Genomic DNA, 27,171 nt, shown 5'->3' with positions numbered 1-27,171 from the left:
CTAGAAAAGGTGGTCTAAACATGACTTGTCTCACTAGACCCAGTTGGCTCACCGCTGCCAACGGGTATCACTACACGCGGTGCGAAAAGAAAAACAAAGAACCTGAAAATTGTGTGCTGGAATGTACGCACAATGATGTACTCAGACAATAGCGATCGTCCTCGAAGATGCTTAGCCTTAGTCACCAAAGAGCTAGCAAGGCTTGACATTGACATTGCTGCACTCAGCGAGGTGCACTTTGCAGACCAAGGGTCACTCACCGAGGAAGGCACAGGCTACACACTGTTCTGGTCAGGGAAGGCTAAAGAAGATCGTCGACTCTCAGGGGTCGGGTTCATGATTAAGAGCGCCATAGCACATAGGTTACACAGTTTGCCAGTTGGACATTCTGACCGACTCATGTCACTCCGGCTCCCCATCAACAACAAGGATTTTGCCACTATTGTTAGTGTGTATGCCCCAACCATGCAGGCCGACATCGGAGTTAAGGAGGATTTCTATCTGCACAACCTTCTACAGCGCGTCGACACCCAGGACAAGCTCCTCATCATGGGAGATTTCAACGCCAGAGTGGGCCGCGACTCTGATGTATGGAAGGACGTGCTAGGGAAACATGGCATAGGCAACTGTAACGACAATGGCCGCCTGCTGCTGGAGTTCTGCTCTGCACATGACTTGACGATCACCAACAGCCTGTTCCAACAGAAAGAGAGATTCAAAGCAACCTGGAGACACCCATGCTCCAAACACTGGCACCTTCTGGACTATGTTCTGACGCGACAGTGTGATAGAAGAGACGTACTACATACCAGGGTGATGCCTAGTGCGGATTGCTATACGGATCATCGCTTGGTCCGTTCCAAGATTGCTTTCACTTCCCCCTCCTAAGAAGAAAGGCCCACAGTTTAAGAAGCTACAAGTCCACAAGCTGCAAGACATAGACACAAAAATGGAGTTCCAGGCCAAACTGGAGGAGAGACTGGGTGGAGAAGAAGGCCTGCCTGATGACCCTGAACAACAGTGGATGAGATTAAAGACCATCCTTCAGGAGACGGCAGCACAAGTAGTGGGCTTCTCAGCCAGGAAAAATAAAGACTGGTTTGATGACTCTGATGCACAGATCCAGGAACTACTAGAAAAGAAATGTGCATGCCACAAGACTCTTTTAGCTAAACCTGATGACCACTCTGCCAAGACAGCTTACAGAAATGCCTGCTCCACACTGCAAAGCAAGCTCCACATACTGCAGAACGACTGGTGGCTAGCTTTTGTGGAGAAGACACAACAACATGCTGATGCCGGAGACATGCGCTCCTTTTATGAAGCCCTTAAGACCATCCATGGGCCAGCACATCAAGTGCAAGCACCCCTGCACTCCTCAGATGGCTCCACCCTTCTGACGGACAAGGAAACCATTATGCAGCGTTGGTCAGAACACTTTGAAAACCTCTTCAGTGACAAGCGCACTGTGCAAGAGTCATCAATCGAGAAGATTCCCCAGGTGGAGGTGAAATGGGAACTTGATGACCCCCCAAAACTTGAAGAGATCCGAAAGGCCACCACGCAGCTGAATCCAGGGAAGTCTCCTAGCATAGATGGCATCCCAGCAGAGGTGTACCAAAATGGAGGTGAGGCAGTCCTCGACAAGCTTCAGATTCTCTTCTCCAGTTGCTGGGAAAAGGAAATGGTTCCACATGACCTTCGGGATGCGGTCATTGTCTCCCTGTACAAGAACAAGGGCGACAAGTCCGACTGTTCTAATTACCGGGGCATCACTCTCCTCTCAATAGCAGGTAAGATTTGGCTTGAGTGCTGCCAACAGGCTTACCCCTACCATAGCGCATGAAAATACTCCAGAGAGTCAGTGCGGATTTCGGGCCAACAGGGGAACCACCGACATGATCTTCATCCTGAGACAGATCCAGGAGAAGTGCAGAGAACAGAACATGGCCCTTTATGCAGCCTTCATAGACCTAACCAAGGCTTTTGACACGGTCAGTCGTGAGGGTTTGTGGAAGATTCTTTCACGCCTTGGCTGCCCTCCAAAGCACCTCACCATCATCCGCCAGCTGCATGAAGGCCAGATGGGACAAGTGAAGTACAACGGGGCTCTGTCCGGCAGCTTCCCCATCTCAAATGGCGTCAAACAAGGTTGCATCCTCGCGCCCACTCTGTTCTCCATCTTCTTCAGCATGATGCTTCGTGAGGCCAAAGAAGACTTGACAGACGGCATCTATATCTGCTTCAGAACCAACGGAAGTCTGTTTAACTTGCGGCGCCTTCTGTCCCACACTAAGATCACAGAACAGCTAATCATGGAGATGCTCTTCGCAGATGACTGCGCCCTCGTCGCCCATACGGAGCAAGCCTTGCAACACATTGTCAACTGTTTTGCTATCGCCCTGGGACCAAGAACACCTGGTCTGACACACTGTCCCGGGTGCACAAAGAGGAAGTTGGAGCAAGTCTGTTGGACCCACCTGACATCATACCGGAATCCACTATCGTCGCAGCCCTCACGTGGGACGTGGAGGAAGTGGTCAGGGAGGCCCTGACGCGACATCCGGATCCTGGAGTTGGTCCTCCCAACAGGCTGTACGTCCCACCGGACGCTCGGACTGCCGTATTGGACTTCTGCCATGGTTCCAAGCTCTCCTGCCATCCGGGGGAGCGAAGAACTGTGGCAGTGGTCCGGCAGCAGTTCTGGTGGGTGTCAGTTGAAACCGACACCAGGGACTACATCCGGGCCTGCACCACCTGCGCCAGGGGCAAGACGACACACCAAACGGAGAAGGAGCTTCTCCAGCCATTGCCTGTGCCTCATCACCCCTGGTCCCACATCAGACTGGACTTCGTCATGGGTGTCCCTGCCTCCAAGGGGAAGAAAGTCATCCTGATGATAGTGGACCGGTTCTCCAAGGCGGCCCACTTCGTGGCCCTCCCGAAGCTCCCGACTGCCCTGGAGACGGCAGACCTCCTGGTCTACCATGTCATGTGTCTGCATGGTATCCCCACGGACATCGTCTTGGATCGTGGTCCTCAGTTCTCCTCGCAGGTCTGGAAGAGCTTTTGCAAGGAGCTGGGGGCCACGGTGAGCTGTCAACCCAGGTACCACCCTCAGACTAACGGTCAAGCGGAGCAGGCTAACCAAGATCTGGAACAAGCCCTCCGATGTGTCACATCTACGCACCCGATGGCCTGGAGCTACCACCTGGCCTGGATCGAGTACGCACATAATAGCCAAGTCTCATCCGCTTACCAGGCCTCTCCCCGTTCGAGGTCTGTTTGGGGTACCAGCCCCCATTGTTTCTGGCTGTTGAGGGAGAGCTCAAGGTGCCCTCGGTCCAGGCCCACCTCAGGAGATGCCGTCGGGTGTGGAAGAAAGCCCGCTCTGCTCTCCTGAAAGCCGGATGCGGGCTAAGGACCATGCAGACCGCTGACGAGCCCTGGCCCTGCTTACCAGCCAGGGCAGGAAGTTTGGCTATCTACCAAGAACATTCCTCTACACACAGACTCCCCAAAACTGACTGACCATTTCAATGGAACATATAGGATCATCAAGGTGATCAGCTCCGCCGCAGTGAAGCAGGGAGCTTGAGCTTCACTGCGGATTCACCCTGTGTTCCACGTTTCCCACATCAAGCCATACCACACCTCAGACCTCTGCACCCCTGGACCGGCGCCGCCTCCTGCCCAGATCGTCGATGGAGAACCAGCCTGCACTGTGAGGAAGCTCCTGGATGTTCGACGGAGGGGTCGGGGTTTCCAGTATCTGGTAGACTGGGAGGGATATGGACCGGAGGAACGTTCCTGGGTGAAGAGGAGCTTGATTTTGGATCCCGCCCTCCTGGCGGATTTCTACCGGGAACACTCCGACAAGCCGGGTCAGGCACCAGGAGGCGCCCGTTGAGGGGGGGGGGGTCCTGTTGTGTGGGACGCCCGAAGAGGAGGTACTACTGGCCCACCACCAAATGGCGCCCTGCCACACTGGCACTTCTTGGCCCTTAGAGGGCGCATGGGCTGGTTGACGTCTCCAGGTGCGCATCGTTAGGCTGTCATCTGTTTATCATCATCATCATCACCTTCCATAAAAGCCTGGGAGAGACACCATAACTCTACCGAGTTATCAGCTTACCATACAGGTAAACCGACTCAGCCATTTTGTGCCGTTCGCGCATTCATTGTTAATTGGACTCAGCATATTTGGTTTTGTGTTGCACTTTTGCAAAATAAACTGTCATTTATTTGTAATCCTATTGACCGTTCATTTACGCCCCCTAGCGTGGGTCCATGCATTCACTTTCCCAACAGCACTATTGTTACTGTGTTCAAAAGCTATTCCTGCTTTTAAAAATGATATATATATAATTCTACTTTTATATTTATAATACTGTTTCTAAATTATATTTAGAAATTGCTTCATTTATAAATGTATTTGTACATATTTGTACAAAAAACTACATATCTGTAGTTTTCTCTGGGCCCCTCCCCAATCGGACCGGGAGTGACATGTTTAGCCGCATGTTCTCCTTGAATTGCTGGCTGTCGGAGCGGTGTCCAAAAAATGAGGTGGGCTTCATAGATAATTGACAAAGCTTCTGGGGCAAACCTGGTCTTGTTAGGAGAGCTGGCATCCATCCCACTTTGGATGGAGCAGCTCTCATCTCTAGAAATCTGGCCAATTTTATTAAACCCTCCAAACCGTGACTATCCAGGGTTGGGACCAGGAAGCAGAGTTGTAGTCTTACACACCTCTCTGCAGCTTCTCTCCCCATGCCACCCCCCCCAATACCCCATCCCCGTAGAGATGGTGCCTGCTCCCAGACCACCAACAACCAGTAAAATCTATTTATGCATAAAATTCAAAAAGAAAAAATAATATAGCACCTTCAACTGCACCACAGACTAAAACAGTTAATGTGGTTTATTAAACATTAGGTCTCTCTCTTCTAAGTCCCTGTTAGTAAATGATATAATAATTGATCAACATATTGATTTATTCTGCTTTACAGAAACCTGGTTATAGCAGGATGAATATGTTAGTTTAAATGAGTCAACACCCTCGAGTCACACTAACTGTCAGAATGCTCGTTGCATGGGCCGAGGAGGAGGATTAGCAGCAATCTTCCACTCCAGCTTATTAATTAATCAAAAACCCAGACAGAGCTTTAATTCATTTGAAAGCTTGTCTCTTCGTCTTGTCCATCCAAATTGGAAGTCCCCAAAACCAGTTTTATTTGTTGTTATCTATCGTCCACCTGGTCGTTACTGTGAGTTTCTTTGTGAATTTTCAGACCTTTTGTCTGACTTAGTGCTTAGCTCAGATAAGATAATTATAGTGGGCGATTTTAACATCCACATAGATGCTGAGAATGACAGCCTCAACACTGCATTTAATCTATTATTAGACTCAACTGGCTTCGCTCAAAATGTAAATGAGTCCACTCACCACTTTAACCATACTTTAGATCTTGTTCTGACTTATGGTATGGAAATTGAAGACTTAACAGTATTCCCTGAAAACCCCCTTCTGTCTGATCATTTCTTAATAACTTTTACTTTTACTTTAATGGACTACCCAGCAGTGGGGAATAAGTTTCATTACAGTAGAAGTCTTTCGGAAAGCGCTGTAACTAGGTTTAAGGATATGATTCCTTCTTTGTTATGTTCTCCAATGCCATATACCAACACAGTGCAGAGTAGCTACCTAAACTCTGTGAGTGAGATAGATTATCTCGTCAATAGTTTTACATCCTCCTTGAGCACAACTTTGGATGCTGTAGCTCCTCTGAAAAAGAGAGCCTTAAATCAGAAGTGTCTGACTCCGTGGTATAACTCACAAAGTCGCAGTTTAAAGCAGATAACCCGTAAGTTGGAGAGGAAATGTCGTCTCACTAATTTAGAAAATCTTCACTTAGCCTGGAAAAAGAGTCTGTTGCTCTATAAAAAGCCCTTCATAAAGCTAGGACATCTTACTACTCATCACTAATTGAAGAAAATAAGAACAACCCCAGGTTTCTTTTCAGCACTGTAGCCAAGCTGACAAAGAGTCAGAGCTCTATTGAGCCGAGTATTCCTTTAACTTTAACTAGTAATGACTTCATGACTTTCTTTGCTAATAAAATTTTAACTATTAGAGAAAAAAATTATTGAACCTCCTATAGAAATTAGCGAAGCCGAGGAACTGTTGCAGCTTCCTACGGCTTGTTGGTTGGGGCCAATCTCTCACCGCCGCAACCTTGGCCGGATCAGGGGCGACGGAGTTAGAGGAAATGATAAACCCCAGGAAGGACAAAGACGTGCGGTGAAACTCGCACTTCTCGCCCTTCACAAACAGTCGGTTCTCTAACAACCGCTGCAGGACCTGACGTACATGCTGGACATGGGTCTCAGGATCCGCAGAAAAGATGAGAATATCGTCCAGATATACGAAGACGAATCGGTGCAGGAAGTCCCGCAAGACGTCGTTAACCAAGGCTTGGAACGTCGCGGGGGCGTTGGTGAGGCCGAACGGCATGACCAGGTACTCAAAGTGACCTAACGGGGTGTTAAATGCCGTCTTCCATTCGTCTCCCTTCCGGATCCGAACCAGGTGATACGCATTCCTAAGATCCAGCTTAGTAAAGATTTTGGCTCCATGCATGGGGGTGAACACAGAATCTAACAACGGCAACGGGTATCGGTTGCGAACTGTAATCTCATTCAGCCCCCTGTAATCAATGCATGGACGGAGTCCGCCATCTTTCTTGCACACCAAAAGAAACCTGCACCCATCGGGGAGGTGGAGTTCCGGATCAGCCGGCAGCTAATGAGTCCCGGATGTAGGTCTCCATTGATTCGCGCTCAGGTCGTGAGAGGTTGTACAGCCTGCTGGACGGGAACTCAACGCCTGGAACCAAATCAATGGCACAATCGTACGGACGGTGCGGGGGAAGGGTGAGTGCCAGATCCTTGCTGAAGACGTCAGCAAGATCGTGGTACTCAACCGGCACTGCCGTCAGATTGGGAGGGACTTTGACCTTCTCCTTAGCATGTAAACCGGGAGGAACCGAGGATCCTAAACACACCCGATGGCAGGTTTCGCTCCACTGAACCACTACCCCAGACGGCCAATCAATCCGGGGATTGTGTTTCAACATCCATGGGAAGCCCAAAATCACGCGGGAGGTAGAAGGAGTTACAAAAAACTCGATCTCCTCCCGATGGTTTCCAGACACCACCAGAGTTACTGGTTGTGTCTTGTGTGTGATTAAAGGGAGGAGTGTGCCATCTAGTGCCCGCACCTGCAATGGCGAAGGAAGCGCCACCAGAGGGAGCCCTACCTCCCTTGCCCATCTGCTGTCTAGCAAATTCCCTTCTGACCCCGTGTCCACCAGTGCTGGGGCTTGAAGGGTTAAATCGCCGCTCAGGATTGTAACTGGGAGTCGTGTGGCAATATGTATGTGTCCCACGTGAATGTTATGACCCCCCCTTAGCCCAGTCTCTAAGGGCGGTTGTTGTCGTTGTGGCCGTTTGGGGCAGTTTTTCTGTATGTGCTCTTTTGAGCTGCAGAGAAAACACTCCCCGCGGACCAGCCTCCTCATTCTGTCATCTGTTCTCATTTTGGCCCTGTCCCTAGCAACGTCAGCAGGGGGAGCTGTTGCCCCACGGAGCGCTGCGGCTGTGGAGCGTGGGGAGGGCGGAATCTTTTCGAACCCGGAAGGGAGAGGGACGGCGCGTACCCGGCCACGTCCTTCGCCTCGCTCCCGACGGAGTTCCTCCAACCGATTGTCTAACCGTATAACGAGATCGATAAGCCCATCTAAATCCCGCGGTTCTTCCTTAGCTACCAGATGCTCCTTCAGCACCGATGACAGTCCGCTTATGAAGGCGGCGCGGAGCGCAACGTTATTCCAGCCGGACCTCGCAGCCGCGATGCGGAAGTCGACTGCATATTCGGCTGCGCACCGGCGCCCCTGTCGCATTGACAGCAGCACTGTTGAAGCGGTCTCTCCTCTGTTAGGGTGATCAAACACTGTTCTGAACTCCCTCACAAACCCAGTGTATGCTGATAACAACCGTGAGTTCTGTTCCCAGAGCGCCGTAGCCCAGGTGCGTGCCTTACCTCAAAGCAAGTTAATAACATAAGCCACCTTGCTGGCGTCAGACGCGTACATCACGGGTCGTTGTGCAAAGACGAGCGAACACCGCATCAGAAAGTCCGCGCACGTCTCCACACAACCCCCGTACGGCTCTGGGGGACTTATGTATGCTTCAGGGGATGGTGGGGGGGTTCGTTGAACGACCAGTGGAATGTTAATATCCGGCACTGGGTCGGCAGGAGGAGGAGCCGCAGCAGCGCTCTGATCGCGCGCTTCCACCTGTGCGGTGAGAGCCTCCATCCTGCGATTAAGGATGACGTTTTGCTCGGACATCAAATCCAGCTGAGCGGTAAGGCGGTGAGGATTTGCTGCAACTCACCGAGCACGCCTCCTGCAGATGCCTGTGCACCCTGCTCTTCCATTGGCTGTCCAACAGATGGGTGACGCCCCTCGGGATCCATGACGCTGGCCGAGATATCCTGTTGTGAAAGTGTAGTGACACGGACCCACAACAGGGGGGCGCAAATGAACGGTCAATAGATGAGCCAAAAAGTAACAATTTAATGTTGTGAAGGTGCACAACGAATATACAGACAATCTCAGAATCTGATAACAGTCAATCCACAAAGGTGACGTGTGGGCAGGCTCGAGGATAGAAGACGTCTGTCCTGAGAAGAGCCGGAACCACACGATTTCCGCCGCCACCGAACCTGGTGAATACTGGAGCCGCCAAGTCCCGAATTCCTAGGTGATCACCGTCCCCGACTGTCGGATCTGGTACTGCTGGCGAAGAGCAAAGACAGTCAAGTGTGGGTGTGTGTACACCCCGTAACAACAACGGTGGGAATGCCACCTCCACCTCTACCACACACTCGTGCAGCGTCTGTGTAACCACTTATCTGAATCTGCAGGCTGAGAAGGTTACCTCCATAGAAGTACGATATCTCGGCGATGAGGTGGAGATGACGTCTGGGTTTTATGGAGTGAGATGATGAAGCATGAATGTGTGACAGCTGTCAGGAAATAATGAGTGACAGCTGTCACTCCCGGCTGTGTCCGTGGCGGCAGCGCCCTCTCGTACCTGAAGCCCGCACTTCAGGCAGGGCGCCCTCTGGTGGTGGGCCAGCAGTACCTCCTCTTCTGGCGGCCCACACAACAGGCATGGGATGATGTTGAATGAAAGGGAAACGCGATAGGGAGCTCATCTCGACAGAACACCAGCACTGCCCAAGGGCTCCTCAGCAGCCATAAAACAGCTCTGGTTGTAGGTCGCAGACAGTAAGCTGAACTCAAGGGGCTGACCAGATTCTAAAACTCACCACTTTCTTAAATCACAAATACAGAAACATTTCATTCATCATTGGTTTGTAAGAGGCTCAGTGACCTGATTTTAGGGGTGTTCCAAAGTAATTCTGTTTGACTTCATCAGGGAGGTCACTCATTACAGCCGAAGCTCCAGTTCTTTCAGCTAATTATAACAGGCTTTCGTGTTGTCTGCTCTGTGGAATTACTCTGAACTGTAACACGTCCCAAGTGACAATTTGTATCCATTAAAACTGGGTGTCACTCTATGCTGGAAACAATCTGTGTATGTGCAACACACACACACACACACACACACACACACACACACACACACACACACACACACACACACACACACACACACACACACACACACACACACACACACACACACACACACACACACACACACACCTTCAAAGAGAACACCTTTAACCCTTTATATTCTCAATCAACCCCCTACAGTATTTTATAATAATTTCCAAGTTTCAGCTCCCAGTATACAGTCAGGACACATACATGAGTTGCAGTTACATCCAACCCCACAAGATGGTGCAGCCACCCTTAGAGCACAGTGAGATGCACAGGCCACAGAGCTGCACATCACAGCCTTGATCCAGAATCAAAACCATGTCATTTCTGAAGTTACTTGACCAAGCAGAAGTGATGGAGTTGGCTATATCTGAGGTGAGTCTTTCTGGAGATTTAATACAGCTGCAAATCCTCTTCAACCTATATTCAATTGAATACACCACAAAGACAAGATATTTAATGTTCAAACTAATAAACTTTATTGTTTTTGTGCAAATATTTGCTCATTTTGAAATGGATGCCTGCAACACGTTTCAAAAAAGCTGGGACAGTGGTATGTTTACCACTGTGTTACATCACCTTTCCTTCTAACAACACTCAATAAGCGTTTGGGAACGTTTTCATCTCGTGCCTCCTGTGTGTGCGCACGCGTGTGTCTTTCCTGGTCCGCTGTGCGCACCTGTCTCCCTGTAGCAGTGATTCTCAACCGGGGTGCCGCGGCACCCTAGGGTGCCGTGATCGATCGTCAGGGGTGCCGTGGGTATTTTTCATATTCGCGATTACCGTGAATTATTTATTTTATCCACAAAGCATAAAACGACTCAGAATCTGATGTCAAACGTGCTGCAGCCTCGCTCTCATCTTAAGGCGGGACAATAACAAGGAGGCTGACGGCCGATTAAAACAGTGCCGTCTCCTTCAAAAGCCGTCTAAAATGTGGAGCTGTCGGTGTGTGTGTCAGTGCCTGTGTGTGCGCGCGCGCGGAGTTAACAGGCTGCAGACTGAATGCAGGCGCGACACGTTCAGTGCGCAGCGAGCACGGAGCAGAGAGAGGATTGTAAACCCGAGTGAACGTTAACAAACCGGAAACATGAAGCTGCCTTTACTTCTCTCTGAACTTTCTCTAAAGGTGTGATTCTGCCGTTACTGTCCTGGTCGTATGCTGAATTTATGAGATCATGAGATGAAATAAATGGTCAAATATCTTTAAAAAATGAGAATATACGAGGGCTGTCAATAAAGTTACGGTCCTTTTTATTTTTTTCAAAAACTATATGGATTTCATTCATATGTTTTTACGTCAGACATGCTTGAACCCTCGTGCGCATGCGTGAGTTTTTCCACGCCTGTCGGTGACGTCATTCGCCTGTGAGCACTCCTTGTGGGAGGAGTCGTCCAGCCCCTCGTCGGAATTCCTTTGTCTGAGAAGCTGCTGAGAGACTGGCGCTTTGTTTGATCAAACTTTTTTCTAAACCTGTGAGACACATCGAAGTGAACACGGTTCGAAAAATTAAGCTGGTTTTCAGTGAAAATTTTAACGGCTGATGAGAGATTTTGAGGTGATTCTGTCGCTTTAAGGACTTTTCACGGTGCGAGACGTCGCTCAGCGCTCTCAGACGCCATCATCAGCCTGTTCAAGCTGAAAACCTCCACATTTCAGGCTCTATTGATCCAGGACGTCGTGACAGAACAGAGAAGTTTCAGAAGAAGTCGGTTTCAGCATTTTATCCGGATATTCCACTGTTAAAGGAGATTTTTTTAATGAAAGACGTGCGGACGGGTCCGCGCGTCGGGACGCAGCCGACGCGGTGCGGCGGCACAGGAAAAACACCTCCGTGTTGATAACCATTTGTAAAATCCAGGCGGCTTTTGATGGCTTTCAGTGGAGTGAGTATATGAGAAATTGTTTAACAGGCAGGACATGTTCCAACTTGTCCTTAAGGCTTCCAACAGAGGTGTTTTTCCTGTGGCGGAGCGTTGCGGCGGCTGCGTCCCGACGCGCGGACCCGTCCGCACGTCTTTCATTAAAAAAAATCTCCTTTAACAGTGGAATATCCGGATAAAATGCTGAAACCGACTTCTTCTGAAACTTCTCTGTTCTCTCACGACGTCCTGGATCAATAGAGCCTGAAATGTGGAGGTTTTCAGCTTGAACAGGCTGATGACGCCGCCTGAGAGCGCTGCACGACGTCTCGCACCGTGAAAAGTCCTTAAAGCGACAGAATCACCTCAAAATCTCTCATCAGCCGTTAAAATTTTCACTGAAAACCAGCTTAATTTTTCGAACCGTGTCCACTTCGATGTGTCTCACAGGTTTAGAAAAAACCTAAGATTTTATTTTCCAGTCACTTTGCTTTCATGTTGCTGTCATCTTTGTTAATGTTGATCTCATTTATTTCCATTCCATAGATCAGAGACTCAGGTCACAATCATAGTAATACTATCTGTTTCATAAGAGATTCTGAGATGACTGGACATAAAGTCAGTTTAAACATGCCTAAGCCAATCTCATTTTAGGAATCAGATCTCGTTAGTACAATTACAATCAAGCAGACGTTTTGGAAATGAAAGACACTGACAAGTTTATTTTAAGATAAATATGAGTTCAAAAACATGCATGCTGAGTGCAGAGCCACCAAAATTCTTTGGGCACCTCAAAGATCAAAAATGAAAAAGTCAGAATTTAATCTTGATGTAGGGCCACGGACCAAAAGAAAATGTTTCAACGCGCCAGTCTCTCAGCAACTTCTCAGACAAAGGAATTCCGACGAGGGGCTGGACGACTCCTCCCACAAGGAGTGCTCACAGGCGAATGACGTCACCGACAGGCGTGGAAAAACTCACGCATGCGCACGAGGGTTCAAGCATGTCTGACGTAAAAACATATGAATGAAATCCATATAGTTTTTGAAAAAAATAAAAAGGACCGTAACTTTATTGACAGCCCTCGTATGAATGAACTGAGCCACAAAAAAAAAAAAAAAAAAAAATGTTCAGACGCACAGATCACAAAAAGCAGGTGAGAACTCTGAACTTTAACAGCTGTTATTTTCCAAAGGTATTTATTTGTTCAGTCTTGAGCTTAATGTAGTGTTTAAGCACAAAACGTGACTGATGAGGAGAAACAATTTCAGAAATGCAACAGAAACAACCACAAATCAGAAAAAGTTGGGACTGTATGTAAAATGAAGATAAAAATAAAAATGTTGCACCATTCCCAGTTTCTCCACTCACAGAAGCCAAACGTTCTTCCAGAGTTGTGTAATTATACTACAATAGTAGAATATAAAGAAGGGGGAAAAAAAAATAGACAATATATTCGTCAATCGCAATTATTTGTCTGACAATTAATCGTCTCCAGAAATTCCTAATCTGACAGCCCTACTTGAGATCAGAGTGCAAAATGCTTGAGGATTTTCGAAATACGGTGTTTTCTGTATCGAATTTCTATTGCGATAATTGGGTTTTGCGCAAAACCAGAGGTAATAGCATTATAATATTATTTTGGTTGGTGGTGTGCCGCAGGATTTTGTAAATATAAAAAGGGTGCCGCGGCTCAAAAAAGGTTGAAAATCACTGCCCTGTAGGCACTGTGTGTGTGTGCCATGCACGTTGCCTCCATCCGTTCTCTGTGTCTTGTGTGTGTCCAATCCCTGCCATATGCTGATCTTCTGTTTTGGTTTTTGCGTCAGTCAATCGTTTTTCGTCCACCTGTTTCTCATGCACACAGTTTATTCTTTGTTCCATATCTTTGTTCTGTTGTATTGTGGGTTTTGGTTTTGATTACATTTTTGTTGTCATTGTTGTTTATGTTTGTTCACCTTGATCTTTCTTTCTTAGTTTTCGTATTGGTTTGCATTTCGTTCACCTCTGTGGTTGTCATTTGTTTCCATGTTTTTATTTCTCATCTTCTGTGGTTTTGGTTGGTTATTGCATTTTCATTCTGGCTCATCCTTTTTTTTTTTTCCATATTATAGTTCTGTTACCAGTAATTGTCTGTTCAGTTTTTTATCTCCCTGGGCTCTCTTCATTCATGTGAGATTTTTAGTTCCGCTTCCTTGTTTGTCACACACCTGTTGTCAATTCAGCCTTCGTTATTTAAGCACTTCCTTGTTTATCTACTGTTGCCAGTTCACTGTGAATATCTCCATCAAGTTCTGCACCAGTGTCTAGGTTTGTACCTTATCCTCGTCCTCACTCTGATTTATTCTTGACTCAGTGTGTATGTGTTCCCTGGTGTAGATGTTGTTCAGTTTTGTTAGTTCTCCATGCATTCCCCTGAGTTTTTGTCTTCACTGGGATTGTGAATATTTTTGGGACTGTTGTCACCTCTGCACTCATTTAACTAATTGTCACAATAAATCGATGACTTAAATGACATCATCTCAGGTAAACTCCTCAGCTGCAGAATAAGTGTTCCACAGCCAGGACGGAACTTGCATTGTTCCTCTTCAATCATAGGTTTGACTATTGGCTGAACCCTCCTTTCAAGCACCCTTAAGTAGAAGTAGAGAAGCTTCAATCTTCGACTGGACTGGGTTGCTTGATGCAAGGACGTTTTGCTTCAAATCGCAGAAGCTTAAACTGGGATTTTGTGCTGTCTGAAGATCCTCTGTAGTTTCTCCTCTGTTAGTAGATCCTCTGTGGACAGCACAAAATCCCAGTTTACTTTAAACCTGTTAACACCTTGAGACAGAACTTAGTTCACACTAAGGACAGGATCCCTAGTTACAAACAGAGCAATGTAGTGTATTCTATCAGGTGTCAGGAAAACTGCAACAAACACTACATAGGTGAGACTAAGCAACCGTTACACAAAAGGCTATACCAGCACCGCAGAGACGGCGCCAGTTGACCTCAGTCTGCAGTTCATCTCCACCTTAAAGACACTAACCACACGTTTGAGGACAAGGAAGTTAAAATCTTAGCCAGAGAAAAGAAATGGTTTGAGAGAGGGGTGAAGGAGGCCTTCTATGTGAAACATTTGAAACCTAGCATTAACCGGGGAGGGGGTCTGAGACACGCTTTGTCCCCTGTTTACAATGGGTTACTCAGATCAAAGCAGTTTCGGTCTTTTGTTCATGGTAATGAGTCATTCACGTCATCGGGAGAGGCGTCAGTCCCATCATTAGGAGGGACAGCTACCCTGTCATTAGGAGGGTGCTAACAAGAGCACAGTAGCTGCTAATTAAAGCAATTGTTTAGTCACTTGCCAATAGCAGTCTGCCTCTTGGTAGGAGGGGTCTGGTTAGGTTTAAAACTTCAGCTTTTGTGGCTTCTGTTTGTTCTTCTCTACAAGGGTCAGACAGAAGTCAGACTACCAGAGAACGAATTTTAGCTGAGGATGCTTCTGCGATTTGAAGCGAAACGTCCTCGCGTCAAGCAACCCAGTCCAGTCGAAGATTGAAGCTTCTCTACTATGGAAACCACCTGGACAACTGACAGCCTACACAGAAAACCTTGAGTAGACTTTACCAGGGAGGCTGAGCAGTGTGATGCCCCTGTAATTGGCAGTACACTACATTAGTGTACTAAACAATACCTCATAGATTTTCTAGAGGTATTGTCAAGAGGAACATATGCAGGGGTGGTGGCCAAGTGGTTAATGCGCTTGGTTTCAGTTCAGAAGGTTCCCAGTTCAAATCCCACCCCTGCCACATTTCTCCATGTAATGTGGAGTTGCGTCAGGAAGGGCATCCGGCGATCCCGAGTGCAAACAAGGGAGCAGCCGAAGGGGCTTACTACTGTCACGAGGAACATGAGAGACACCAGACCCAACAATCCAGATGAGCTGTCAAAGCAACGCAGGCTTCCTTCACACCTCAGCAGTGCCACAGGCTGATTACCTCCATCACACGCCGCACTCATGTGGAACTTCAACAAAAGGAGCCCAAACCAAATATTGAGTGCAGAAATTGACATATGTTTCAGAAATGTGACGTGTTTGTGTTATAAATCCTTTTTTATTAATTGATCTTATGAAATATTCTAATATTTTGATGTATGTTTTTCTTAACTTTGGAGCTGTAGGCCATAATTTTCCAAAAAAAAAAAAAAAAAAAATTGTCAATGCTTGAAACATTTTAGTTTTTATGTAATCAGTCTAGAATATATACAATTTTCACTTAGTGAAATAAAAAAGGAAAGCTTTTCATGGTATATAGTGCAGAGCCTCTATACACCTGAGCTTCATCTGAAAGTGTGTTACAGGGCTAAGGGAGCACTGTTGTCCTCCTCCCTCTCTCCTCCCACTTTGTTCAGTCGGAGTGAGGGAGCGCTGCTTCAGGTGCCACAACAGTTCTTTGGCACCAGTTTCAGGGGCACATCTCATCAGCCTGCAGCACTGAGACCGTGCACTGATAACCGAACCACAGAGTGGAGGCTGTCTGAGCAGGTACGTGAGATAACCTAAGATTTTATTTTCCAGTCACTTTGCTTTCATGTTGCTGTCATCTTTGTTAATGTTGATCTCATTTATTTTCATTCCATAGATCAGAGACTCAGGTCACAATCATAGTAATACTATCTGTTTCATAAGAGATTCTGAGATGACTGGACATAAAGTCAGTTTAAACATGCCTAAGCCAATCTCATTTTAGGAATCAGATCTCGTTAGTACAATTACAATCAAGCAGACGTTTTGGAAATGAAAGACACTGACAAGTTTATTTTAAGATAAATATGAGTTAATATGATAATATGAGTAAAAACATGCATGCTGAGTGCAGAGCCACCAAAATTCTTTGGGCACCTCAAAGATCAAAAATGAAAAAGTCAGAATTTAATCTTGATGTAGGGCCACGGACCAAAAGAAAATGTTTCCATTAATTTTTATTTATGTCAATGTTTTGTCAACAAATAACATTCAAAATCTAATATCTATATTTCAAAATAATAAATACACTATTGTTTAATATGCATAAGTAATTCATTAATTTGCAGAGAATGGTGGGCTAAAACAAAGGGAGTGTGGACTAAACGTGACCCACGGGCCTCACATTGGGCAAACCTCTTTTTGAGAGAAACAGAAGACTGAAGTCTGTTTTTGATCAATTATTTCCTTCCTGCAGGTTTCAAAACTCAAACAATATGGTCACCAACACACACAACCTTGAGTGTTTGTGACCGTGTTATTTGAGTTTTTTTATATAGGGGAAACTGGGGCACGGTGAATCACGGGGCACAGTGAATCAGTAGCTATATCTGCAAAACTACATATATATATTTGCAGGAGTTATGACAAATTTTTATGCATAAAGACATTCCCCTTATAAATTAGTGTTTTGTTTTTGGATACATTAACGGTAAAACTAAGTGGCAAGTGAAGTCAGTTTTTTCCTATCAAAAGTAAATTTTGTGGATGTCATTGTCTTTGTATTTATTTCTCACAACAGAGGAAAGGTGGCCCAAAAAAGTGTTATTAGTTAGAAGACTACCCCGTCCAACTGAGAAGCATGTATTATGTCTTCTCCAGACTATCAGCTGTTTGATAACATGACTCGTGTGTGTCACGTGCACGGGCACAGTGAATCAGTCTAGAAAGTGATTTACTAAGCCCCAGTATCAAGTGGATGACAAATATTACTTGTTGAAGCTTATACATTTATTTTTCCATGGATTATTTCTATAATTTGTGTATATAAACAACTGTTTTCACATTTGAACGGAAATTATGACAGTTATATTTATAATAGTTTCTAAAGGACTTATATATAAGACACACACATTACATAGCTGGTTTGCTGGATTATAGTTTGTACATGCATCAACATATATTTAATAATTTTGAAGAAATCTTTATAATCATGTGTTTCTTCATCGTATTCTTAAGTTGATTCACTGTGCCCCATGAATTAGTGTCTGGGGCACAGTGAATCAAAATTTTAAAATCGATTTTAAACACCTGTAAATTACACTTGGGGAGCCATAAATAACACAGGATTTCAAGTTTATGCACATAAACAATGTCAAATGTATATATGTTGTCTTAATTCTGATGTGTGCCATTATTACGCCTCCGCCAAGGAGGTTATGTTTTCGGTCGAGTTTGTTTGTTTGTTTGTCTGTCTGTCTGTTTGTAAGAAGGATAACTCAAAAAGTTTTGAACGGATTTTGATAAAATTTTGTGGATTGGTTGGAAATGACAAGAGGAACAAGTGATTAAATTTTAGTGGTGATCCGGATCACGATCCAGATCCAGGAATTTTGTAAAGGATTCTTCACCATTGCAGGATAGCGGGAATTTTGACATTCTTGTTTCTAACTCCACAAAAACAAGGCATAAAGGCTTGAAAAAAATTAGGGTGTAACATAGTCAAATGTTCTATCAAACAACAAAGTTTGGTGATGATCGGATCCGGATTCCAGATCTGGTGATCCAGAATATGCAAAAATATAGGGAAAATACAAAATGTGTCAGTGTGAGGTGACAAATGAAGCTAGAGATGCACAACTAACACCAAATTGTAGCTGAATCTGTACTGATTCATTAAGGTGTCGTCCGATTTGATGTAGCTTCAAATGTTATGGAGCTAGATCCAGAAGAAAACCAGAATTACCGAAAAATTGTTTTTATACAATAACTTTTGAACTAATAAAGACATAAAAGTGATTCCAAGTTCTAGTGGTATGTTTTCATGGTCAAGGATGTCAAATATAAAGGAAAGAAAAGTGTATGTATCATAGTTTTGGTTGTAACACTGAATTGTTGAATAGATCACTGTGCCAAGGAGGGAATCTCTTTAGGGTCAGTGACCCTATGGCCTTGTGTAGCACATGCAACACTTAAAAAATAGTTCTATTTCAGAATTTATTGTTATTTATTTAGAGAAGTGTTTCATAAATGTTAAAAAAAATTCATATATTTGCAGTTTAGTTGAATAATAAATTGAATTTTGTCTCTTATTTGTTTTTGTCTATAAGCACAGGCAATATCAATATCAGTGCTCAGATGACAGTAGCTTCTGGGAAAAGTGCAAGTTGCAATAAACTGATGTCAAGCGCTAAGGATACATGCTATCCAGTCACAGCAGATGAAACTTTTTTTTACTACTGAGCAAACATCATTGTTAGACTTTTTTAGGTTCAGTGATTCCACGGTGTGTAGATGTTATGGCGTCAGTGACCCCATGGCCTTGGCGGAGGTTTGCACTCTCTGAGTGCTTCTAGTTGTGGATTAATTGCTGTTTGTCTGTGGAAATGTGAGTGTGGATGTAATCTCATTGTTGTTGCACTTGTAATGACAATGATAATAAAGCTATCCATCCATCCATCCATCCATCCATCCATCCATCCATCCATCCATCCATCCATCCATCCATCCATCCATCCATCCATCCATCCATCCATCCATCCATCCATCCATCCATCCATCCATCCATCCATCCATCATCAAAAAATAAAGGCCAAAATATGTACAGTTGTGTAACATTTTATTGACTACAAATGCTAGAAATGAACATGTTCATCTTAAGTAGATGATTCTGAACAAACTCTTTATCACAATTTGACTGACTCGATTTTGTTAACTTACCATACTTTCCCGTAGCGTCAATGTCATAGATTTCAAAAAATTGTTTTCTCATGCTGTCTATGTTCAATTCATTTGCCCGTAGAAGTCGTGCGTCTGTTCACCTCAATGCGACTGCTTGAAACAATTTTTTTTCATTGCCTCAAAACTCGATGGCCATTGGATAAATGCCACGATTTTGTCCCATTCTGGAGGTGAATGGAGCTGTGGGTGGGGCCTGGACTCTGAGCTTCCGCATGATGATTGGAGGATAAGTTGAAAGGCTGAATCCCGTTTGGATTCACAGCTACAGCATTTTGAGATCTACACTGTCACTTAATCATCGGGAGCTCAGTCCCATTGCAGATTTTGCAAGTGAAGTCTTAAGACAAACTGCAACCCATTTCTTGGCGTTTGCTTGACAAAATTTCTTGACCAATTCCCATGTTCATTTCTTACACTGTAAATAAAACACACTCATAGTATTTCCTTGTTTCAGTTTAACATAATGTATTGTGTTGTGGTAGCGGATATTGGGATTTTCCCAGCATGCACTGCTTAGCATGTTTACTGATAAAACTACCAGTTAATGCCGTTTCTTGCATGTGATGTGGTTTACGTTCATTGCTGTTACTGTTCTTCTGAGTTACCGTTGTAACCTGAGGTGTTTGTTTTGCCACACCATGAGTGTGAGTGTTAGTACAGCTCATTGCCTTCCATCAGCATGCGTACAATTTAATGATAAAGGGGCGTGGTCTCTGTGTCATTCAGTGTTTGGGGGTACGTGAGCAGCCACTAAATTGAGTTCGTCTCAGTCTGTTATTGTTATAACAAACCACTCATCTGATACAATAATTTCAACATTTCGTTTTTCGAGTTTAATATCATTTCATTAGTTTGTTCAGTCAATCATTCATAATGTTGGTTAGGTCGGAGCAAACTAGGCAGCTAACAAGGATCACATGCGATGGCAGACAATGCTGATATTGTGACTTGATTTTGTCAAAATCATTTGAGAGTTTTCTTCACAAGGAGAAACAGAATTAATCAGCAGGGCAAATCAACACCTAAGATATGGTGGAAAAAGTAACAGGTCTGTTCAGCTCGGTTGTTATGATGACAAAGTGAGCTGGCTGACTGGAAGTGCTGTGACAAAGAAAATGTACTATTGGCCTCTTAATGAAACCATCTCAGGGATGTCTTGTCTGGCCAAATATGGGTTTGGGGATCTGTCAAACTGACCGGCATATAAAAGGCATGAAAAGAGCAATGAACATGTGAGTCCATGTGCCACTGAGAGGACACTGGTCAACTCCCCGGAAAAGATGTCTACTTGGCAGAGGTGTAAAACGCCGGCTTCAGAAAGTAAAATTTGTTCCATCGTCCTAATAAACCAGCTGATTGTAATTAGTTCAGGCAGATGGATGAGCTAAATATTGAGATCACCTGTTTTAGGTGCACAGGTAGATTGAGTCACAGACCATTTTCTTGAAAAAGACCACAGGGCAGAATTTACATATAAATAAATTTACAAATTTTATGATACAGTAGTGTTCAGTGCTATGTGACTAAAAAGATTAATCCAGGTTTTGAGTATATTTCACATTACATGGGAAACAAGGTACCAGTAGATTCAGTAGATTCTCACAAATCCAACAAGACCAAGCATTCATGATATGCAAACTCTTAAGGCTATGAGATTGGGCTGTTAGTAAAAAAAAGTAGAAAAGGGGGTGTTCACAATAATAGTAGTGTGGCATTCAGTCAGTGAGTTTGTCAATTTTGTGGAACAAACAGGTTTGAATCAGGTGTCCCCTATTTAAGGATGAAGCCAGCACCTGTTGAACATGCTTTTCTCTTTGAAAGCCTGAGGAAAATGGGACGTTCAAGACATTGTTCAGAAGAACAGCGTAATTTGATTAAAAAGTTGATTGGAGAGGGGAAAACTTATACGCAAGTGCAAAAAATTATAGGCTGTTCATCTACAATGACCTCCAATGCTTTAAAATGGAAAAAAAACAAAACAAAACAAAACAAAAAAAAAAACAGAGATGCGTGGAAGAAAACAGAAAACAACCATCAAAATGGACAGAAGAATAACCAGAATGGCAAAGGCTCACCCATTGATCAGCTCCAGGATGATCAAAGACAGTCTGGAGTTACCTGTAAGTGCTATGACAGTTAGAAGACGCCTGTGTGAAGCTAATTTATGTGCAAGAATCCCCTGAAATAAAAGACGTGTGCAGAAAAGGTTACAATTTGCCAAAGAACACATCAACTGGCCTAAAGAGAAATGGAGGAATATTTTGTGGACTGATGACAGTAAAATTGTTCTTTTTGGGTCCAAGGGCCGCAGACAGTTTGTGAGACGACCCCCAAACTCTGAATTCAAGCCACAGTTCACAGTGAAGACAGTGAAGTATGGTGGTGCAAGCATCATGATATGGGCATGTTTCTCCTACTATGGTGTTGGGCCTATATATCACATACCAGGTATCATGGATCAGTTTGGATATGTCAAAATACTTGAAGAGGTCATGTTGCCTTATGCTGAAGAGGACATGCCCTTGAAATGGGTGTTTTAACAAGACAATGACCCCAAGCACACTAGTAAACCAGCAAAATCTTGGTTCCAAACCAACAAAATTAATGCCTCGCAGATGTGAAGAAATCATGAAAAACTGGTTGTACAACTAAATACTAGTTTAGTGATTCACAGGATTGCTAAAAAAGCAGTTTGAACATAATAGTTTTGAGTTTGTAGCGTCAACAGCAGATGCTACTATTATTGTGAACACCCCCTTTTCTACTTTTTTAACTAATAGCCCAATTTCATAGCCTTAAGAGTGTGCATATCATGAATGCTTAGTCTTGTGAGAATTTGTGAGAATCTACTGGTACCTTGTTTCCCATGTAACAATAAGAAATATACTCAAAACCTGGATCAGTCTTTTTAGTCACATAGCACTACTATTAATCTGAACACTACTGTATAAGCCGACAGTGAGCTTCCTCTCTTAAGCTGGGCAGACACTGTATGATATTTTCAATCATTGTACTCGGCTGCAGCTCAAACTGTGTGACAAAACCGCAGGGTGTAAAAGTTCAGAGCGCACGATTAATGTTCTCACACTGTACGGCCTGGTGCTCTGATGTGATCTGACTGCTCACATTGTATGTTCAAAAACCACACGTCGGACTCGTGTTTCCAGAAGCAAAATGTAAACAGAAGCTTTTTTTTCTTTTTCTTTTTTTTTCTAACTTTGTTTACATTTCTTATTTTTACAAAAAACTCTTGATGGGAGACATCAAAGTTAAAAAAAAATACAAGACTTTAAATCAGTTGAAGAATAATGGGGAAAAAAGAAACAGAAGCTGTTCTCCCAAAGAGATGATCATTGTTTATGCTCTCTCCGGTGTTTGCACAGTGCGAGTAACGCTTGTAGCTCTTCAGTAGCGGGATACCCTCATGACGGCCGACCAGAATATCAAACAGGTTTGATTTTCATCCGACCATACGATTGCTGATCGGAGGTGGCTGTGTGAGGTTAAATGCAGCTCGTTACTCCATGTGTACTACATGATGCAGGACGTGCGATTAAGCTGAAACTTGGCGCGATACAAAAAATTCTCGCACAAGTGAAAAATCAGCTGAAAAAGGGCCAAAAGTCGCACAGTGTAAGCCCAGCTTTAGGAGGACCAGCAGCCCCACTGCTGTTAAACAGTCGGACAACAGTTCATATCTCTGATGAATGTTTCTTCTGTTCTCCATCTCATGAACATCATTCACTCTCGAACCTCCTCAACCATGTCTCTCACTCTTGTTTAATGTCGCCGTCAATACCAAATCTTTTCTGCTGAGTTGTGTGGACTTCAGATCATGTTATTTGAGTTTTCCGACGTTGCCACTGTTTACCGTATTGTCATGACAACTTTCATATGATAGACCAAAAGTCAACTGTGATATTCCAACAGAGATTCCAACAGATTTTATGTGCAACCTGTTCAGGTTGCACATAAAATCATATATATAGAAAAAGAAATAATAACTGTAAGACAAATTGTCTCCTTTTTCTGGGTTCAAACCTTATGAAATCAGGACAGGGGCACTGCATGCACACCACACACTGTGTGAAGAACATCTTTATTTAATTTTTAATCACAGCATTTTGAGATAATTTCATGACACAGGTTTTATTGTGATGTGATTAATCATGCTGCCCGAGTTATTATGAATATAATGATAATTCATTTGACTCTTTTGGTGCCTTCTCCAGCACTCCGTGCCCTATGCACAGTGCGTAATGTGTGTGGTGACAGTAGCGTCTCTGGACAAAGCAAAAGAGAGATGTGGTTGAACCTCCTGGGCACCAGTAATTACTGCAGGCTGTATGTGTGTATACTGTGTCCTCCCACTTGTAGTAATGTACAATACTTTTTCAGCAGTATGCAGCGCATCCGGGAAGGCATTCACATACGTACCATGAAGGCCAAGAGGAAAGTGGAGGAGATCTCCAAAGAGGATATTAGGGCCTTCCTGAAGAAGAATTCCTTTGTGCTCTTCACAGTGGGAGCAGTCATTGCAGGTAACTGTGTTTTGAGGATAAATGTGCAAGTATCTCAGAATTGTGTCATTTCACACATACATGACAAGCTTTTTGTTTTGCAGGCATTATTGTGGGTTTCACACTTCGCCCCTATAAAATGTCCTATCGGGAAGTGAAGTACTTCTCTTTCCCCGGAGAGCTGTTAATGCGAATGCTTCAAATGCTCGTCCTGCCTTTGTTGGTCTCCAGCCTAATAACAGGTACAAAATAAGAAGCTATGAACTGCAAAACTCTGCACTGGATGACCACATAACCAAAATTATAAGGTCACATGGAACTTAGCAGGTGCATTGAACTCAATTGTAGATTGTGTTAAAAATTTGGGGTGTCTCAAATATATTCTCTATGGAACAAAATGTGATTTTGCTCTCACTAACCTTGTAACCTAATTAACATGCAAATCAGGTCACTGTTGCTATGCTAATCCCCCCCGGGACTACTTCTGTGCCAAATTTATTTTGGTCCCGATGGCCTTGGCAATATATTGACAAATGATTGCACAGATGGAGAAAAGGACATACAGTTCATAAGGTGCCCCTTAACTATTCTGTATACTTTAGTCATTCAGGTGGGGAACAATAGACAAGCTTTGTCATAAAAATATGTAATTGTCATTGAATCCAAGATGGCGTCCTTATCATTAGAAGATATTTATGTTGTGTTCTCAAACACTTTTGATTTGAATGAGAAGAGACGTACTCATCTTTCTAAACATGTTTTTTTTTCTGTGAAGGCTGTCAGTTGTCCAGGTGGTTTCCACAGTAGAGAAGCTTGAATCTTCGACTGGACTGGGTTGCTTGATGCAAGGACATTTCGCTTCTAATCGCAGAAGCTTCCTCAGCTAAATTTCTTGCTCTGGTAGTCTGACTTCTGTCTACACTCTTGTAGAGAAGGATAACAGAAGCCAGCAAAAGCTGGAGTTTTAAACCTAACCAGACCCCTCCTACCGAGAGGCAGACTGCTATTGGCTAGTGACTAACAGTTGCTCTAATTAGCACCTATTGTGCTCTACTTAGCATCCTCCTAATGACAGAGCAGCTGTCCCTCCTAATGATGGGACTGATGCCTCTCCCGATGACTCCCCTGACAACGTGAATGACTCATTACTATGAACAAAAGACTGAAACTGCTTTGACCTGTCAAGGCGTGGCACAAATCAGGTGGACACAAGTGCAAACTCTCACAACAGATGTGATTAGAATCAGGCTGAATTGTTGAGACAGGCAGGGATTCGGCACACAGGTGGTCCAGCAGCAACGGCAAAGGTACAGACAGACATGAGGCTGAGGCTTGGTCCAAAAAAACAGGCTGTGGTCAAAAAACACAGCGTGGAGGTAATCAGAGGCAAAGACAAGTACAAGATCAAGGGCAAAACAAGGTCAGATGCCGACAGGTTGATCAAGACGAGACGTGATAGCTGGAAAGTGAAGTACATTCAACAATCGAGCAAGAGACTGTGAGACTGTGAGGGCTTAAATAACTGGTGATGTAATTAGTGGAACAAGACACAGGTGTCAGTGAAGGTTCTGGAAGGGGGCGTGACCAGGGAAGACAAAGGTAAGTGCAAGAGAGTGAAGGCAGGAAAACACAGTGGAGTGATGAAAGTAACTAAGGCATGTGAGCAAGTGCAAGAGCGGGAGTGAAAGAAAATACAAAGCAGACAGAAACAAAGTGTGAGACATAAACACAATGGCTGGTGCAGTGATATGGAGTGGGAACATACTTAGACAGGCATGAAGGAAACATTGAACTATGAACAAAGCTAAACCGAATAATATATTAACCAGACTGACCCACATTAAAGTATAAGAATACAAGCAACAACTGATGAGCAAAAAATAAACAAACTAAAACCAGTGACCAAACAACAAAATAAATCATAAACAGAAAATGCAATACATACAATTGGGACACAACTGGATGAAAACAATGAAGATAAATATTAACCAAAACCAGTGATTAAAGCATAATAAAGCAACACAAAATAAATTATAAACAGAGTGCAATAAATAATGTAACTAAAGGAACATAACCAGACAGGAAACACTTGCACGTAAATAACAACCAAAAACTGTGATCAAAGCATAATACACACAATGTGATCAACAGAACTAAACTACAGCTACTTAAGGAACCAAGAGTGAACAAATACGAGGAGGACTGACAGAAACAAAACCAATGATAACATGAACATGAAAACCTGACAAGAACAAGAAACACGACCAGCTGAAGCATGACTATGATACAGGGCATGATTAAGAAATACAAAAGGCTCACAGCACAAACATGGAAAAAAGACTTCAAAATAATAACAGTCGTGCCCAACAGGGCTGGATCATGACAGTACCTCCCCCCAACGGACCGACACCGGCGGTCCCCAGAGAACCACAGACCCAAGCCGACAATGGGCGCAAGGACGGGGGAATGGCTGGAGGGCACTACCGAAAGGGAACACGGGCCAGCATCCAGGCGAACTGTATAGAGGAGGGCAACCAAAAGCCATACAGGGAACGAATGAGCAGGCAGGCAAACAGACCACTGAGGAATCCGGAGGACGACCATGAGGCAGACCGAAATGATCAGGCAAGGCCAGAGGCCGGCTATGGACCCCATTAGAAAAAACAGCAGAACTGAAGGAAGAACAGGAAGGCCCCCTGGCCATCACTGGCAAGTCGGGGGGTCAGACCTGATGGCACACCCGAGCTACGGATGATTTAGGGGAGTGTTCTGGAGGTTGGCTGGGACAGGAGTCGAACATTTGAGCTGCCCCTGGGTCTGATGTGGGACATAGAATCAACAGAATACTTGACCCCCTTAGGGCAACAGACCTATGGGACTGCAAAAACTGTGAAAAAAACAACTTGACGGCCCTGCCAATGAGGGAAGAACCTGTTTTATGAATGGAACGAGTGAATGGACTAATTAGAGGTAACAAAAAAGTGACAAAAGGGAAAAAAAAACAACCCACATAACCCCCCAATAACCAAGACATAAAAGCCGAATTACAGACCAACTCCCCAGACCCACAACAAAGCAACTGACCAAGAAACTGAAAGAAAAATGAACAGTGAACTGAGTTCAGGGAAAAACTGACTTCATGAGGGAGCTGAAAAATGAAAGAAACCAATCACATAAAAGGCTGTGAGGGTCAGGGTAATGCAATGCCTTATCATGACCATTAGGGGAGTAGAACTGTGTGATAATGGATTGAAGTACAGAAAACCCCTTATGCAAAGGACTGAGGATGTTTTTAAAAGAGGACAAAACAACAAAACAACTACTACAAGGAAAAAACAACTGACTGACCAAAGTTTGCAAGTAGTGCAACATATACCAGGCATAACCAAAAATCCAGGAT

At 44.3% G+C, this 27,171-nt stretch overlaps 1 protein-coding gene across 1 annotated transcript in view; it reads left to right on the top strand.

Annotated features, from left to right (window-relative positions):
• The first annotated feature begins 16,057 nt into the window (after positions 1-16,057).
• The window catches only part of LOC117529831 (excitatory amino acid transporter 1-like), a 133,119-nt gene continuing 122,005 nt past the window's right edge, over positions 16,058-27,171 (top strand). The window contains exons 1-3 of the mRNA XM_034192702.1: positions 16,058-16,092; positions 23,653-23,792; positions 23,876-24,013. Of these exons, the coding sequence (XP_034048593.1) occupies positions 23,654-23,792; positions 23,876-24,013 (277 nt within the window). The 5' untranslated portion in view covers positions 16,058-16,092; position 23,653. The remainder of the gene's footprint in view (positions 16,093-23,652; positions 23,793-23,875; positions 24,014-27,171) is intronic.

The sequence above is a fragment of the Thalassophryne amazonica genome, chromosome 17 (genome assembly GCF_902500255.1).
Source record: "Thalassophryne amazonica chromosome 17, fThaAma1.1, whole genome shotgun sequence".
Classification (NCBI taxonomy): domain Eukaryota; kingdom Metazoa; phylum Chordata; class Actinopteri; order Batrachoidiformes; family Batrachoididae; genus Thalassophryne; species Thalassophryne amazonica.
Note: the sequence above shows the minus strand (reverse complement) of the source record. Positions and strands in the feature narration are given on the sequence as shown.